Genomic DNA, 15,000 nt, shown 5'->3' with positions numbered 1-15,000 from the left:
CAGTCTGTAATGTCTCTCACACACTGTGAGCAGTCTGTAATGTCTCTCACACACTGTGAACAGTCTGTAATGTCTCTCACACACTGTGAGCAGTCTGTAATGTCTCTCACACACTGTGAGCAGTCTGTAATGTCTCTCACACACTGTGCACAGTCTGTAATGTCTCTCACACACTGTGAACAGTCTGTAATGTCTCTCACACACTGTGAGCAGTCTGTAATGTCTCTCACACACTGTGAGCAGTCTGTAATGTCTCTCTCACACTGTGAGCAGTCTGTAATGTCTCACACACTGTGAGCAGTCTGTAATGTCTCTCACACACTGTGAGCAGTCTGTAATGTCTCTCTCACACTGTGAGCAGTCTGTAATGTCTCTCACACACTGTGAGCAGTCTGTAATGTCTCTCACACTGTAAGCAGTCTGTAATGTCTCTCTCACACTGTGAGCAGTCTGTAATGTCTCTCTCACACTGTGAGCAGTCTGTAATGTCTCTCACACTGTAAGCAGTCTGTAATGTCTCTCTCACACTGTGAGCAGTCTGTAATGTCTCTCTCACACTGTGAACAGTCTGTAATGTCTCTCACACACTGTGAGCAGTCTGTAATGTCTCTCACACTGTAAGCAGTCTGTAATGTCTCTCACACACTGTGAGCAGTCTGTAATGTCTCTCACACTGTAAGCAGTCTGTAATGTCTCTCTCACACTGTGAGCAGTCTGTAATGTCTCTCACACTGTGAGCAGTCTGTAATGTCTCTCACACACTGTGAACAGTCTGTAATGTCTCTCACACACTGTGAGCAGTCTGTAATGTCTCTCACACACTGTGAACAGTCTGTAATGTCTCTCTCACACTGTGAGCAGTCTGTAATGTCTCTCTCACACTGTGAGCAGTCTGTAATGTCTCTCACACTGTAAGCAGTCTGTAATGTCTCTCTCACACTGTGAGCAGTCTGTAATGTCTCTCTCACACTGTGAGCAGTCTGTAATGTCTCTCACACTGTAAGCAGTCTGTAATGTCTCTCTCACACTGTGAGCAGTCTGTAATGTCTCTCTCACACTGTGAACAGTCTGTAATGTCTCTCTCACACTGTGAGCAGTCTGTAATGTCTCTCACACACTGTGAGCAGTCTGTAATGTCTCTCTCACACTGTAAGCAGTCTGTAATGTCTCTCTCACACTGTGAGCAGTCTGTAATGTCTCTCTCACACTGTGAGCAGTCTGTAATGTCTCTCACACACTGTGAGCAGTCTGTAATGTCTCTCACACACTGTGAACAGTCTGTAATGTCTCTCACACACTGTGAGCAGTCTGTAATGTCTCTCACACACTGAGCAGTCTGTAATGTCTCTCACACACTGTGAGCAGTCTGTAATGTCTCTCACACACTGAGCAGTCTGTAATGTCTCTCACACACTGTGAGCAGTCTGTAATGTCTCTCACACACTGTGAACAGTCTGTAATGTCTCTCACACACTGTGAGCAGTCTGTAATGTCTCTCACACACTGAGCAGTCTGTAATGTCTCTCACACACTGTGAGCAGGGAGCATTCTGTAATGTCTCTCACACACTGAACAGGGAGCATCCTGGCTGCAGAGGGAGTTATTTTCTTTCTACTCCATCTTTGTACGTCTTAGCCTGTCTGTGTGTATTGATATCTGTGTCTAGGTGTTCTATAGGTTATTATTGGGGTTAGACCCCTACAGTATATTGGCTTTCCTTCCTGTAACAATCAATCTGTGTTGTCCACCTCAAATGGATTTATTATTATCCACTGTAACATTTCGATTAGATTCCAGACAAGTATGCGTGTTTTTTATTATTTAAATAAAGGAAGAATAATAAACATAAAAGAATAATAAGATATCCCAGGGTTTAATAGTTGAATACGTTTTACTGTCTCATATTTAAATACGGTTTCAAATGATGTTCCACCTTGCTAAGATATATGGGAAATGTAGTCTTAAGTAACTCAACCCAATCGCCAGAATTAAATGACTGCATTGTACGTTTCTGCAATCCACGGCTACGTACAATCTCACCGTAAATTTAGAACAACACGTTGTCCTTTAACGTTTCTAAAACATGACATTTTTCATTTATGCAATACAATCTCAACGTACATTTGAAATAAAACGGCGGTTAATTTGAAAACCTCGCCAACGTTAACGGGTTATTGTATGTATAGGCAAGTAAAACTCCTTTGGGTTATGTTTAGGGAAGTAAAACAATTGAGTTAGATTAGAGTTATGGTTTGGGTTAGGTTTGGGTTAGGCTTATGGTAAATAACAAAAATGCTAAACGTGACTTACAGTTGAAATGTAGACTTTACAAATGTTGGGGATCGAACAGGGCCCTCCGGTGTGAAAGGCAAGTGTTTACGCCGTCCATCCGCCCCAAGCAAAACGCCCTTACTGGCCACCGCACTCTTTCAATAGCAGACTCTATGACGTTGATATACACCTATCTAGAAATGTTGACATGCAACATATTTCTGGGTCGCAAACATGATATTCTACGTATCCGTGGGTTGCCGAAATGTACAATTGCAAAACTTTATTTTATTGTGACGACCACGCTGCTTGATTTTGAGAAACACTCCTTAAAAGCTTTCACTTTTTCAGTCTTGTTGTTCTCTCTCCCTCTCTCTCTCTCCCTCTCCCTCTCTCTCTCTCTCTCCTCTCTCTCTCTCTCTCTCTCTCTCTCTCTCTCTCCCTCTCTCTCTCTCCCTCTCTCTCTCGCCTACCCTTGCTTACTGGGAGCTGTGTGTATTGACCTGTTTATGCGTTGTTGATTGCAGGGAGTTCAGCCATTGGAAGGTGAACAGCCTGGCCACGGAGAAGAGAGATTTCCTCAAAGCCCCGTTGCCCTTAGCGCCGGAGTTCCTACGCAACCTGCGGTTACTGGGGCGACGGCCCACCCTGCAACAGATCAACGACAACCTCATCAAGAAGTACGGGACCCACTTCCTGGTCTCTGCCACCCTGGGAGGTAAGAACGCCCGCGGGGGTTAGGGAGTATACGCACCAGAAATACACCCAGGTCTCAGGGGTAAAGTCCACTGAGTTATAGCCTGTTGTTGGAGTGGTGCTACTCTCTGATAGAACAGTACCAGCACTTCATATCCACCCAGTGCAGCAGAAGTGTGGAGTCTACTTACTGCTTTTTCCCCCTGCAGATGTCAGATGGAAACCTTGTAATTCCAGCTTTGTGTTGGCAGTTTTCTTCTTCTTCTTCTTCCTAATTGAAGGTTGACATGGTCCTCTGTGTCTGAGGTTCTCAGGGGTTACAAGTTCATTCTGGGGGGTTACAATATTATTAATATGAGATGAGAAGAAAAGATATTTCGATCATACAAATTTCATATCAGATCATTTCTCCGATTATTTCTGTTTCTGCCCCCCCCCTCCTCCCCCCTTGTAAAATACTGAATAGTTTTCTGTCACTAGGCCAGTGGTTCTCAACCTTATTCTTATCAAGGACTTATGAAGAGCCATCTGACGAGAATGTGTCTCTCTGACCCAAATCTGAGAATATTTTTTTATTGTTAGATTTGATGTTGTCCAGACTTGCATCACTGTCTGTATTGCAGGTAGAGAGATAACGGTGAAAAAAACTACGATTCACTCTTGACTTTTCTACATTCTCTAATGGTGCTGCGTTATTGTGAATGAAATAATGGAGACATTAACAATTCATCAATTCACTTCGTTTTAAGGCTTCAAGAGAACAATGCAAATTTCAAGTAAGTACGAAAGGAAGAAATGGTAAAGAATTGATTTCATGAGCTTATAGGAGCATGTGGAAAAGCATTGAAAATACCTTGTGTTCCATTGAAAAGAAACAAAGAAGTAAATAACGCAGAGGCATCAGTTCATTTGTATGAATTGATGTATGATTATGAGATCAAGACATTTTGACACCACACCACACTTGCACCTTCCACTTTTATTGAGTGTTGTTTTTTTCTCAGATCATAATCTCTCTGATGAGAATGACACACAGCAGAATGACACACAGCAGAATGACACACAGCAGAATGACACACAGCAGAATGACACACAGCAGAATGACACACAGCAGAATGACACACAGCAGAATGACACACAGCAGAATGACACACAGCAGAATGACACACAGCAGAATGACACACAGCTGTAATCTCTCTGATGAGAATGACACACAGCAGAATGACACACAGCTGTAATCTCTCTGATGAGAATGACACACAGCTGCAAGAATGTTAGGACAGGGATTCAATTGCACCGGTCCTTAGCAGTCTCTCTTTATTGGATTTTTTTACCCTCAATCTCAGAGGAGAGGAGCAACTCACGAAAGCAGAATGGCCAGCGGTATCGATCGTGTTTGCCTTGCAAAACACGACCCAACACCACGGTGTTCAGAGCGCTGACCTCAGAATATTGATGCGCTGCTGATCCCTGCCACAGCACAACACGCATAACAAGATATTTGCTCTCTTTTTTAAGAGGAGACCTTTGGAAGATTCATAGCGAGTGAAGAAACCGTTTAACCGTTTTCATTTCATTGAGAGGAAAATGTACAAATTTAAGTTTGGACCCACCTGACTGAATATTCCATGTTTCTCGTCATATTAAAGTCATTTTGATCTAAAGGCTTATGCCTGAATGCTTGAAATTAGTTTATTAGACAAATATATAACTAGTGAAGTTATGTATGAGTTATGTTTCTTTCAAAAGCCTTTGCCTTTCTGTGGCTAAAGAAACTAAAATAGAGGATCGTTTTGATTTGTTTCATACTTTTTCTGGTCGCCACATAATTCCATTTATTTTACAGTTGTGATGCCTTTACTAGTATTCTTAAATGTGGAAAATTGAAAAAAAAAAAGATCCCCTATTGATTTGTCTTATTGAATCTAACCAATCACAAAGGAGGTGCATAGCAGGAGAAGAGTTAGAAAAGGATAGGAGAACTTGAAAAAATCCAAGGCAACAACTGTTTCAGAAAATATAATTAAAAAGCCTTTATAGACCCTTTTCACGGGGGCCATTTTGTGTCGAAAAGGCAGAATAAATGCAGGTGCAAGCAAAACACTAATGAGGGTTTCCAAATTCCAATCAGTGTTTTGCTTGCACCTGTGTTTACCCTGCCTTTTCGACACAAAATGGCCCCCGTGAGAAGGGTCTATTGTGACATGGCTATCAAAGTTAAAACAGGGACCTAACTCTGCTAGCCATGCCACAATAAAGGAAAACGATGTTATACATTCATTATTAGTAATGTAAATCGTATAAGGTACATAAGCAGTATGGTAAAATCCTATCAATACTATTGGTTTGGAGGCACAGACATGCTACTTGATGTATGAACTGGAGCGGCGTGGTGGGAGGCAGAGCAGAGATGAATGCGGCGACAGAGTGATACTCCATACGTAATTAACAGCCTCGACTAAACGGGCTGAGCCAATACTCTGCATACTGATGAGGCTGTGGCTGAGAGCGATGCACACATGCCATCTCTCCCTCTCTCTCTCCATCTCTTTCTCTCACCATCTCTTTCTCTCTGCATCTCCCTCTCACTGCATCTCTCTCTCTCGTTCTCCTGTGTCACTGTGCTCTTTTTATGTCTCTCACTCGCTCTGTTGCTATGGAACTGTGAGGTATGCAAATTAGGCACAGGTGTGACCAAGTCAACTTTGCTCCAGTCCCAAGTCAGTCTGTCAAGTCTCTTTTTTTTTGTTGTTGTTGCGATCATTTGTTTTTATTAATAGATTCAACAATTTCCATAACAAAAAAAATAGAAGAAGAAAAAAAAATAACAACAAATCACAAAGTCAGCTGATCTGAAAACGTTGAACACGTCAACAAAACGAAAGAGACAAAAATAAAATAAAAACAAACAAAACATGAAATGCACCACCCCCCACCCACATCCCAAACACAACACGCATACTCTCACATACTAGCATATCCTCAATAATAAACCTCTACAATCTCTCACACACACACACACACACACACACACACACACACACACACACACACACACACACACACACACACACACACACACACACACACACACACACACACACACACACACACACACGGAATGTTAGAGATCAAAATAATCTGGTAGAAAGAGGATCATTCTAAGAGCTCTTTGAATGAATTAGCAACATTCTGCCAATTGATCCAGGTGGATTCACTTGTTGCACTGTTGATTCTGGCAGTTGACAACTCCAAGTACACAACATCCAGAAAGGAGAGGACCCAATGTCTGATGGTGAGAGAGTGAGGAGGCTTCCAACGTAACGCAACCATCTTTTTAGCAGCTGTAATACCAGCTAGTACACTACGCCTTGCAGCCTTCGACAGATTGAGCCCGGACAAGTCATACAACAGTAAGGCGGGTACAGTTACTGGAACAGTTACAGATGTTAGTCTGTCAACTCTTGAGGCTCAAGGCACAAGTCAAGTCTCAAGTCTAAATGTAGGCGCAGCAATTCAGGTCAGAACAAATCAAGAGTCCGGTATCAATTTAATATCTTAAAGGAAACTAAATATCTGGTACTTTTCAATGCAAAATGGTTAAAAGGTGTTAATAGGGCAAAAAACTTAGTAAGACAATCAGTTTCAAATTCAATAAATTAAAACCTTCCGTACAAATTCAGAAAACTTTCAATCTGAGTCATTTACACATGCAAACACAAGATCTCAAGTCAAGACTTTAGAAACCATTTCAAGTCATCCAAGTCACAGTCAACTTCCAAGTCGTCTCAAGTCTTCTCTACATGCATCAAATTAAGTCTCAAGCGATTCAAAGTATGACTGAAGTCTGACTCCCGTGAACTTCTGGAGTTCAGTCATTTAGAGTAAAGAAACTTTTGAATGTACCAACTCACTTTTGAATCTTTCGCCAGGCTGACATACATGATTATTTGTTCAGTAAATGCATTTCCATCCCTGTTTATTGCTTCTTCTTTTTTTTTTTACACAAACCGTTTCCACTTTGAATAAGGATAACAACTTTAGGGACAATTTTTTATCTAATTTGGCCGTTTCCAGTCATCTTTTGTAATGTGTCATGTCATAATTTGCTATGGGAGCCCCGGCTAATATTCCTCTTTTAGTCACGTTCTGTCTTTCTGCGGCTGTCGGCGGTGTGCTAATATCCAGCCTGGTGTGTGACAGGGGGGAGAGAGAGCCGGGGGGGGGGGGGGGGGGGGGAGGGAGAGCGGGGGAGTTGATTTAAGTCACTTGCATCACACTGTGATTAAAATATCTGGAAATGATGGGCCTGTTTGTTGAAAAAGAAAAGTGTAATTTCTGCCTGCTTTAGGCAAAGCACGAGCCGCGCCAGACACTGTGGCGCTTGTAATTGAGCTCCATGCAGCACTTAAATCAGCCTCCTTCCTTTGCTACATTTTCATTTCCACTCCACGCTCCAGCCAGCGTGATGCTGCTAGCGTGATGCTGCTAGCGTGCGTGACAGCTACTCAGAAAAAATCAAATACAAAAAAAAAGATCTGCCTCTTCCAATTCTCCTCATGAATAATCGCAGGGAGCCACAAACGTGTTTTAAAACGGCGTCAGAGGTCACACAAGACTCAGTCTAATTCAACGGAAAAGCATACGGATACATTATCCGCATCACAGATAACAAGGACAGACGGACCGCAGAACCCACAACAGCGAGATGCACTGTGGGCCCAGCCAAAAAAAACACTACACGTGTTATGCAAAATGAACCCGCAATGTCGCTTCCAATCCTAGCCGAGGACGACAACCTGTTGCTCGGCGGAAGGAACGCCGTTATGATTGAAGTGACCCTTCTCTCAGGATTCATTGACAGGGAATTATACTAATCGACTAATTGAATTACTGGCTAGGTGACTTACTGACTGGCTGATTGTGGCTGGTTGTTTTGAATCGACAATTCACTGACAGACTAGATAGACATATGCAGATTAATTTCAGATTCAATTCCTAATTGATAATTCATTGGATCATTATTAGTACTCTGCTGCATAGCACGGCTAGGAGGATACATCAAAATTCGATATATTGCAAATCCAAAAAGATGACAATATGTCCCATCCCGTCCCTACTGGCTAGATCAGTGATCCTCACTATTTCTTCGATGAGAGCCGCACTGGCAGGACAAAGTCAATAGGAGAGCCACTTTTACTGCAAAACACCAAAAGCCACCCCAACCAAGCACATCTGCCTACCATTTTTTTGTTTTATTCTTTTACACACACACACACACACACACACACACACACACACACACACATATACAGTATATACCAGGCCGTCGGTGGGGGCCGTCGCTGGCGACGCTGAAGTTTTAGCTAACCTGTTCACATCTATGTTCGCAATGGCATCCCAAGTATCATCATACTATTATGGGATGCGATGCGAACAGTTGTATTATGGGATGTGCGTTTCCCAGGCAACGACACACGTTGACACGTTTTGGAACAGCGCTGCACACTGGCGCAACACTCCTAAAAGCAAAATGCTTATTGTTTTGAATGATTTGGCACCTTCTATTACTGTCAACACCAGTATTGTTGTTTTGTAATAATATGCCATAAAGGTTTATTGAAATTTTGGGGAGAGCAGGGGGAAAAAATATATATATATATATATATATATTGCAATTTCTTAGAGCCGCCAACTAAAGCTTCGTGAGCCGCCAGCGTCTCGCGAGCCGCGCAATGAGGAACTAGGGGCTAGATAGTCAGGCTACACTGACATGTAGGTAGTCGATTGGTCAATCGATTGATCGATTGATCGATCGATCCACTGCTCTGTCCACAGGCGAGGAGTCCCTGACCATTTTCCTGGACAAGCAGAAGCTGAGCAAGAAGTCGGAGGGCAGCAGCAACAGCTCGGTGGTCTCTTTGGAGCTGCTCCACCAGCTGGCCGCCTCCTACTTCACCGACCGCGAGAGCACCCTGAGGAGACTGCACCACCTGCAGATTGCCACCGCCGCTATCAAGGTACACACACACACAGCACCCTACAGCTACACTGCCTGCCATGACTCACACACTGGCAAACATCCATATTGTTGATGTTCAAACGGCGCTGGGGAGGGAAAAAAAGGTCTATTTCAATTTGTATTCTTTGCTCCAGAGGTAGAATTATGTTTACAATTCTGCAGTACACACACCGCGTGTACAAACAGCCACCCATCAAGGCAGACACGCCAACATTAACAGCCCCATAAAACTGTCCCATTGGGATATATTACCACATGCGGCATCTGTAACAAATAGCTCTGCTCTCCAGGTATGTATATCTGTAACAAATAGCTCTGCTCTCTAGGTATATGCACACAAACAATCTTTTTTTTTTAAGGATTCTTTTCAAGGTGCTTTATTACTGGGAGGCCCGGGGAGAGACGCGGGGAGGAAAGAAGACATGACATTTGGTAAAAATGGCATCCGGATTAAAACTCATGACTTGTGTGCGTGCAACTGAGGCGCTGAGACACAGCAAATGTCAATTCTCTTTGCTTTCCCGGTCCCACTGGGAAACTGTTGTGCTGGGTTACGAGCCTGTGTGCTTTCAGGCGTGTGTGTGTGTGCATGTGCTCTGAGTCACTTGGTACCACACACGGGTTCAAATGTGTGGAAATGAACATTCGTTTTGGAATGTAAGAAAGCCTTGTGTGTGTGTGTGTGTGTGTGTGTTTTGTGTGTGTGTGTGTGTGTGTGTGTGTGTGTGTGTGTTCTCCAGGGCTTTCCCAGCTCACCTTGATCACTCATTTTGACACAGTCCTATAATAAGAATGCAAAGTGTCTGTCTGTGTGTGAGCAGAATTATATTGGGCCACAGCAACGCCATTTTATGTGCGATCGGGCTGAATCTTTCAGGAAGTGTAAAGAGCACCTCTGCGGGTGACCTAACAGCGCCTAACAGATTTTTTAATTAGGTGTTGGTAATTAGCGCTGATTAAGTGCCCTAATTACCTAATGATTGCCCTAATTACCTAATGATGTGATCGCACTCGAGCAATGATGACATCACCTGGTGACATCATCACTGATGACATCACTCGCTGACGACATTTTATATTTTTCAATTTTTCTTGAAACAAAACAAGAACAAGACAGATGACATCATCGAGTGACAACACTGGTGACATCACCAATTCTATACATAAGTGATATTATCATCAATGATTTGTGATGAATTTGAGTGTTTCCCGGAGGCTTTGGAGACCACTGTGTTCCAGACCAGTGGGGGTCTAACTCCCACGGGTCCACTATTATGCTACACGCACTCAAAAGAACAGAAACAATCATTATTATTATCTGGGCTGCCTGGCTTCACTTGGTTTTTTGTGTGTGTGTGTGTGTTTTTTGTATGTACACGTGTGTGTGACAAGTGGTACATGATCTGCATCGGAAGAGCTATGTGGGCTTTCAGCCAATGACAGCAGGTGTGTGGGCATGCGTTTTCTTTTCCCCCCACGCTTCAACTTAAATAGCAATATCTGATTGAAACGAGTAATTGGTAAGTGTCAACTTTGTCTGCACCTTGAATAGACCGGCTGATTTCCGAGAGTTGTTATTGAAAAAGCATCGTGCAGTGCGCTAGTTGTTATGTAAAAAGCATCGTGCAGTGCGCTAGTTGTTATGTAAAAAGCATCGTGCAGTGCACTAGTTGTTATGTAAAAAGCATCGTGCAGTGCGCTAGTTGTTATGTAAAAAGCATCGTGCAGTGCGCTAGTTGTTATGTAAAAAGCATCGTGCAGTGCGCTAGTTGTTATGTAAAAAGCATCGTGCAGTGCGCTAGTTGTTATGTAAAAAGCATCGTGCAGTGCACTAGTTGTTATGTAAAAAGCATCGTGCAGTGCGCTAGTTGTTATGTAAAAAGCATCGTGCAGTGCGCTAGTTGTTATGTAAAAAGCATCGTGCAGTGCGCTAGTTGTTATGTAAAAAGCATCGTGCAGTGCACTAGTTGTTATGTAAAAAGCATCGTGCAGTGCGCTAGTTGTTATGTAAAAAGCATCGTGCAGTGCGCTAGTTGTTATGTAAAAAGCATCGTGCAGTGCGCTAGTTGTTATGTAAAAAGCATCGTGCAGTGCGCTAGTTGTTATGTAAAAAGCATCGTGCAGTGCACTAGTTGTTATGTAAAAAGCATCGTGCAGTGCGCTAGTTGTTATGTAAAAAGCATCGTGCAGTGCGCTAGTTGTTATGTAAAAAGCATCGTGCAGTGCGCTAGTTGTTATGTAAAAAGCATCGTGCAGTGCACTAGTTGTTATGTAAAAAGCATCGTGCAGTGCGCTAGTTGTTATGTAAAAAGCATCGTGCAGTGCGCTAGTTGTTATGTAAAAAGCATCGTGCAGTGCGCTAGTTGTTATGTAAAAAGCATCGTGCAGTGCGCTAGTTGTTATGTAAAAAGCATCGTGCAGTGCGCTAGTTGTTATGTAAAAAGCATCGTGCAGTGCGCTAGTTGTTATGTAAAAAGCATCGTGCAGTGCGCTAGTTGTTATGTAAAAAGCATCGTGCAGTGCGCTAGTTGTTATGTAAAAAGCATCGTGCAGTGCGCTAGCGGTACGCAGAGGTGAAAGCTTTGTTGCCAAGTTACACCTAGAGAAGGCACACTGGAGCGCTGATTGCTTGAAAAATAACTCTCCCACAAAGGTGTCCTGGACGCAGCCCAAACTGCTTGTCTACATAGAAAGAAAGGGTCGGTTACGTGACCATTCAACTGAGTACAAAGAAAGTGTTCTTTACACCTGAGCTGCAGATATGTGGATTGTGTGGGAAGACTGTCAGACGCTCGCTCACCCAGACACATTTGTCCAGACAGGAGCACAAGGGGAGGATGTCTGCAAACTTACATCCATACAATTTTGGTATTTATTGGCAAGCTTTCCATCAAAACAGCCTTCGTCAGAGCTACCCTCCACTTTAACATGGGAGTAAAGAAAACAACACAGAGACAAGTTAGCTTGCTTACTATGGTGGCACACTGGTCAATGCCTGAGTTAATTATGAATTGAAATGCTATTCAATTTGATGACTTGGGAGTGGAAGATGGTTGACATTTGTACTGGAACAATAAATGATCTGCTCTGTTGTTCCCAATCCGGCTGCATTAAGCCAGTGGAAAGCTTGCTAACTGTAGGCATGCATGCAAGCTGTGCAGTGCAATGCTTCTCATGCTTACATTCAGAGATGGGAAAAGTACACACATTCTTTAGAAGTACAGTTACTTGTCTAAAAAAAGAAACTGGTAAAAGTAGAAGTAGCCTACTGATTCAACTTGTTTACTCAAGTAAAAGTAAGAAATGACAGGCTCTGAAATGTAATCAAGTATAAAACTAAAAAGTATTTCTACCAGCTGTTTCTGTGCAAAGTTAACTGAACCTCACGCCATATTAAGATAAACAGAATTTTCACACGCTCAATTCTAGGGTGGGGACTCTGGAAACGATGAACTGAGCACACACGGACACACTCCAATTATCGCTTTCCAATTATAGCAGTAGGATTGGCTACAGGTGGTGTATGCTGATGGTATTTCAATAATGAGAGACTAGTAGAAAGTTTAACAAGCTTTAATGATACAACAAATTAATTTTGGCGTATGACTCCATGATATGATGATGCTCTCCTGAGATGATGAGAGGAGGGCGTCAGTGAAGAATAGAAGGGGAAATCCCCCATAGGGAATTCTTCAGGAGTCATGACGATGGTGGTGGTCAGGGGAGGAGGTGGAGCGAAAACAACTGCTTCAGCGATGATGATCAGCAACTGAGAAGGACACATGGCACATAGCATAGTAAAACATGGACTCTGATATACTACGCTGATTAGGTGGTTGGGATCAGCTGGAAAGGAATAGCTTGGGCTGATTGGTTATTGCCACATGCAGCGTGGTAAACTGTGAATGGATGAGGAGACAGGATCAATGAAAAGGGGGCGGGCCTAACAATGAATGGGTTATACAACCTCAAAGAAAGGGGGCGTGCACTGTGATATGACCTGAACTGGGCGTTAGCTGCTAAGTAGTCTTCATTATTGAAAATAGTACAAGACATTATTTAATCTCTGGCCCTGGATTTGTTTGAAACACAGTCACTCAATAACTAAATACATAAACTGACAGTCCTTCAAGTCAGTTTTGGTGGAGCACGAAGTCCTTCATAACTTGTGTTAGAGGTAGAGAGTGGACTTGGTTGAGGCGATGTGTGCCCAGCACTTGGCGGATCCGGATCCGACACACGTGGGCCAGACTGCGAGGAAATCTCTTGGCCTCCAGAAAGACCCTGAGAGCCTCGGGATCCGCCCTCTCATCCAGCTGTGCCTGCCTTCTCACCAGGGCTGGGTCGGCGCCGTGGTCCAGCAGCAGCTGGACGAAGCCCGCCTGGCATCTGTTATGCAGCACCACGTCCAGCAGGCGAGAAGCCACGTCACGGGTCAGAATGCCAGCGGCCTGGAGCAGCAGGCGGAAGCATTCCAGGTGGTTGCGTGCAGCACTGATGTAGAGAGGAGACCTCTCGAGGGTGTCAACAGGAACAGCACCGAACCTGATGAGTTCCTGCAGTAGGTCCAGCCTTCCATCCCAGGCAGCCCAGGGGAACGGAGTCTCTTCGTATAGCCTTCTTCTGTTGGGGTCGTCCCCGGCTTCCAGGAGGGTCCGGACGCAGTCCAGGTGACCGTGGTTCACGGCCAAGTAGAGAGGCGTCAAGTCATCCTCAACAGCTAGGTCTACCTGGGCTCCCTGGGTGATCAGGTAGTCCACACAGGCAGCGTGACCCCACCTGGCTGCGAGCCCCAGAGGGGTCCACCAGTGACACCCAAACGGACACTGCTCATTGATACGCCTTCTGAAGCAGTCTTCCTGCAGCAGGCTCCTCAGTTTGTCCAGGTCTCCTGTACGGGTGGCATGATGGAGCCGCCTGTTGTCATGCCCTGCTCGAACAGCCATTCCTTCAGATCTGTCACTGTACCACACCGACTTGTACTCTGTGTCTCAAACAGAAGGCATTATGAATGTGGATTGGTAACATTTATGACATTATGACATCATAGCATTATGACCTCATAACATGACATAACATTATGACATCATGTCATTATGACATCATAGCTTTATTAGATGTGCGACAAGAGAGAGAGAGACAAACAACCTTACATTGTTTTTGTCCGTCATGCATTAAAATAAAGTGTTTTGAAAATGTAAGGAGTAGAAAGTACAGATATTTCTGTTGTCAGAAAAATAAATACTCAGTAAAGTACAGATACCTGAAAATCCTACTTAAGTACAGTAACAAAGTATTTCTACTTAGTTAGTTCCCATCTCTGCATTGTAGTATATATCCTTTGACCCAATAGTGAGAGTAAGTTTTCCTATTACAGTCTGACATTTTATTAGACTCAATTGGACATTGACAATTTAATCAGACAAAAGTAGGCAAAATGATGTGTAAAATGAATGAATGGAGTTTCACCAGAATTCAAATATTCCAAAACGATTGAATGAATACGAACCTAGTTAATGAGTGAGAATATATTTCAATTGACACTTTGAATGAATGTGAATTGAAAGTGGTTATAATAATACATGTAGTTAAATTACAGATGCAAATGTTTCAGGTTGATTGAAAAGGCCAGGGAATGTACTGCAAACAATCTCTCTACTTCATTTTGAATTTGGATCTTAAAATGATAGTTATAACCTAACTGCTATTTAAGTTCTAGATGAGTTGAGTTGAGTTTTTAGTCTAATTTAGTTTACAGACAAGTAGGGGGGTATTAAAGGCCGGCTTTGCCGATAATCAACCCACTTTGTATCATTAATAATCTCGGTAATATAAGCACATGGGCAGTTTTTTTTGCTCACGGAGAGGTCCCATTTCCTCCTCTGGCAAAGCGCGCCGTTGTGACGCGTTTTCATGTCACAACGTGTCGCAATGGAGCTGCGTAAGTTCTGCTCGAGTGGCAGAATCTGCTTTGAGGGCTGCTGTTATTGTTTATTTTTATTTTTTAAGTA

The 15,000-nt window shown here is 43.2% G+C and overlaps 2 protein-coding genes across 2 annotated transcripts in view; one reads left to right on the top strand and one right to left on the bottom strand.

The window, feature by feature from the left end:
* Window positions 1–15,000, top strand: part of brinp2 (bone morphogenetic protein/retinoic acid inducible neural-specific 2) — a gene marked incomplete at both ends in the record, with an annotated part of 146,393 nt that overhangs the window by 21,651 nt on the left and 109,742 nt on the right. The window contains 2 exons of the mRNA XM_083653471.1: window positions 2,799–2,989; window positions 8,806–8,987. Coding sequence (XP_083509597.1) covers window positions 2,799–2,989; window positions 8,806–8,987 — 373 coding nt within the window. The remainder of the gene's footprint in view (window positions 1–2,798; window positions 2,990–8,805; window positions 8,988–15,000) is intronic.
* The window catches only part of LOC310791988 (ankyrin repeat and SOCS box protein 1-like), a gene marked incomplete at both ends in the record, with an annotated part of 9,330 nt that continues 6,730 nt past the window's right edge, over window positions 12,401–15,000 (bottom strand). The window contains 3 exons of the mRNA XM_083653669.1: window positions 12,401–12,442; window positions 13,324–13,378; window positions 13,535–13,728. Of these exons, the coding sequence (XP_083509795.1) occupies window positions 12,401–12,442; window positions 13,324–13,378; window positions 13,535–13,728 (291 nt within the window). The remainder of the gene's footprint in view (window positions 12,443–13,323; window positions 13,379–13,534; window positions 13,729–15,000) is intronic.

The sequence above is a fragment of the Poromitra crassiceps genome, assembly GCF_964638095.1.
Source record: "Poromitra crassiceps genome assembly, chromosome: 17".
Classification (NCBI taxonomy): Eukaryota; Metazoa; Chordata; class Actinopteri; order Beryciformes; family Melamphaidae; genus Poromitra; species Poromitra crassiceps.
This window is presented reverse-complemented; position numbering and strand designations above follow the sequence as displayed.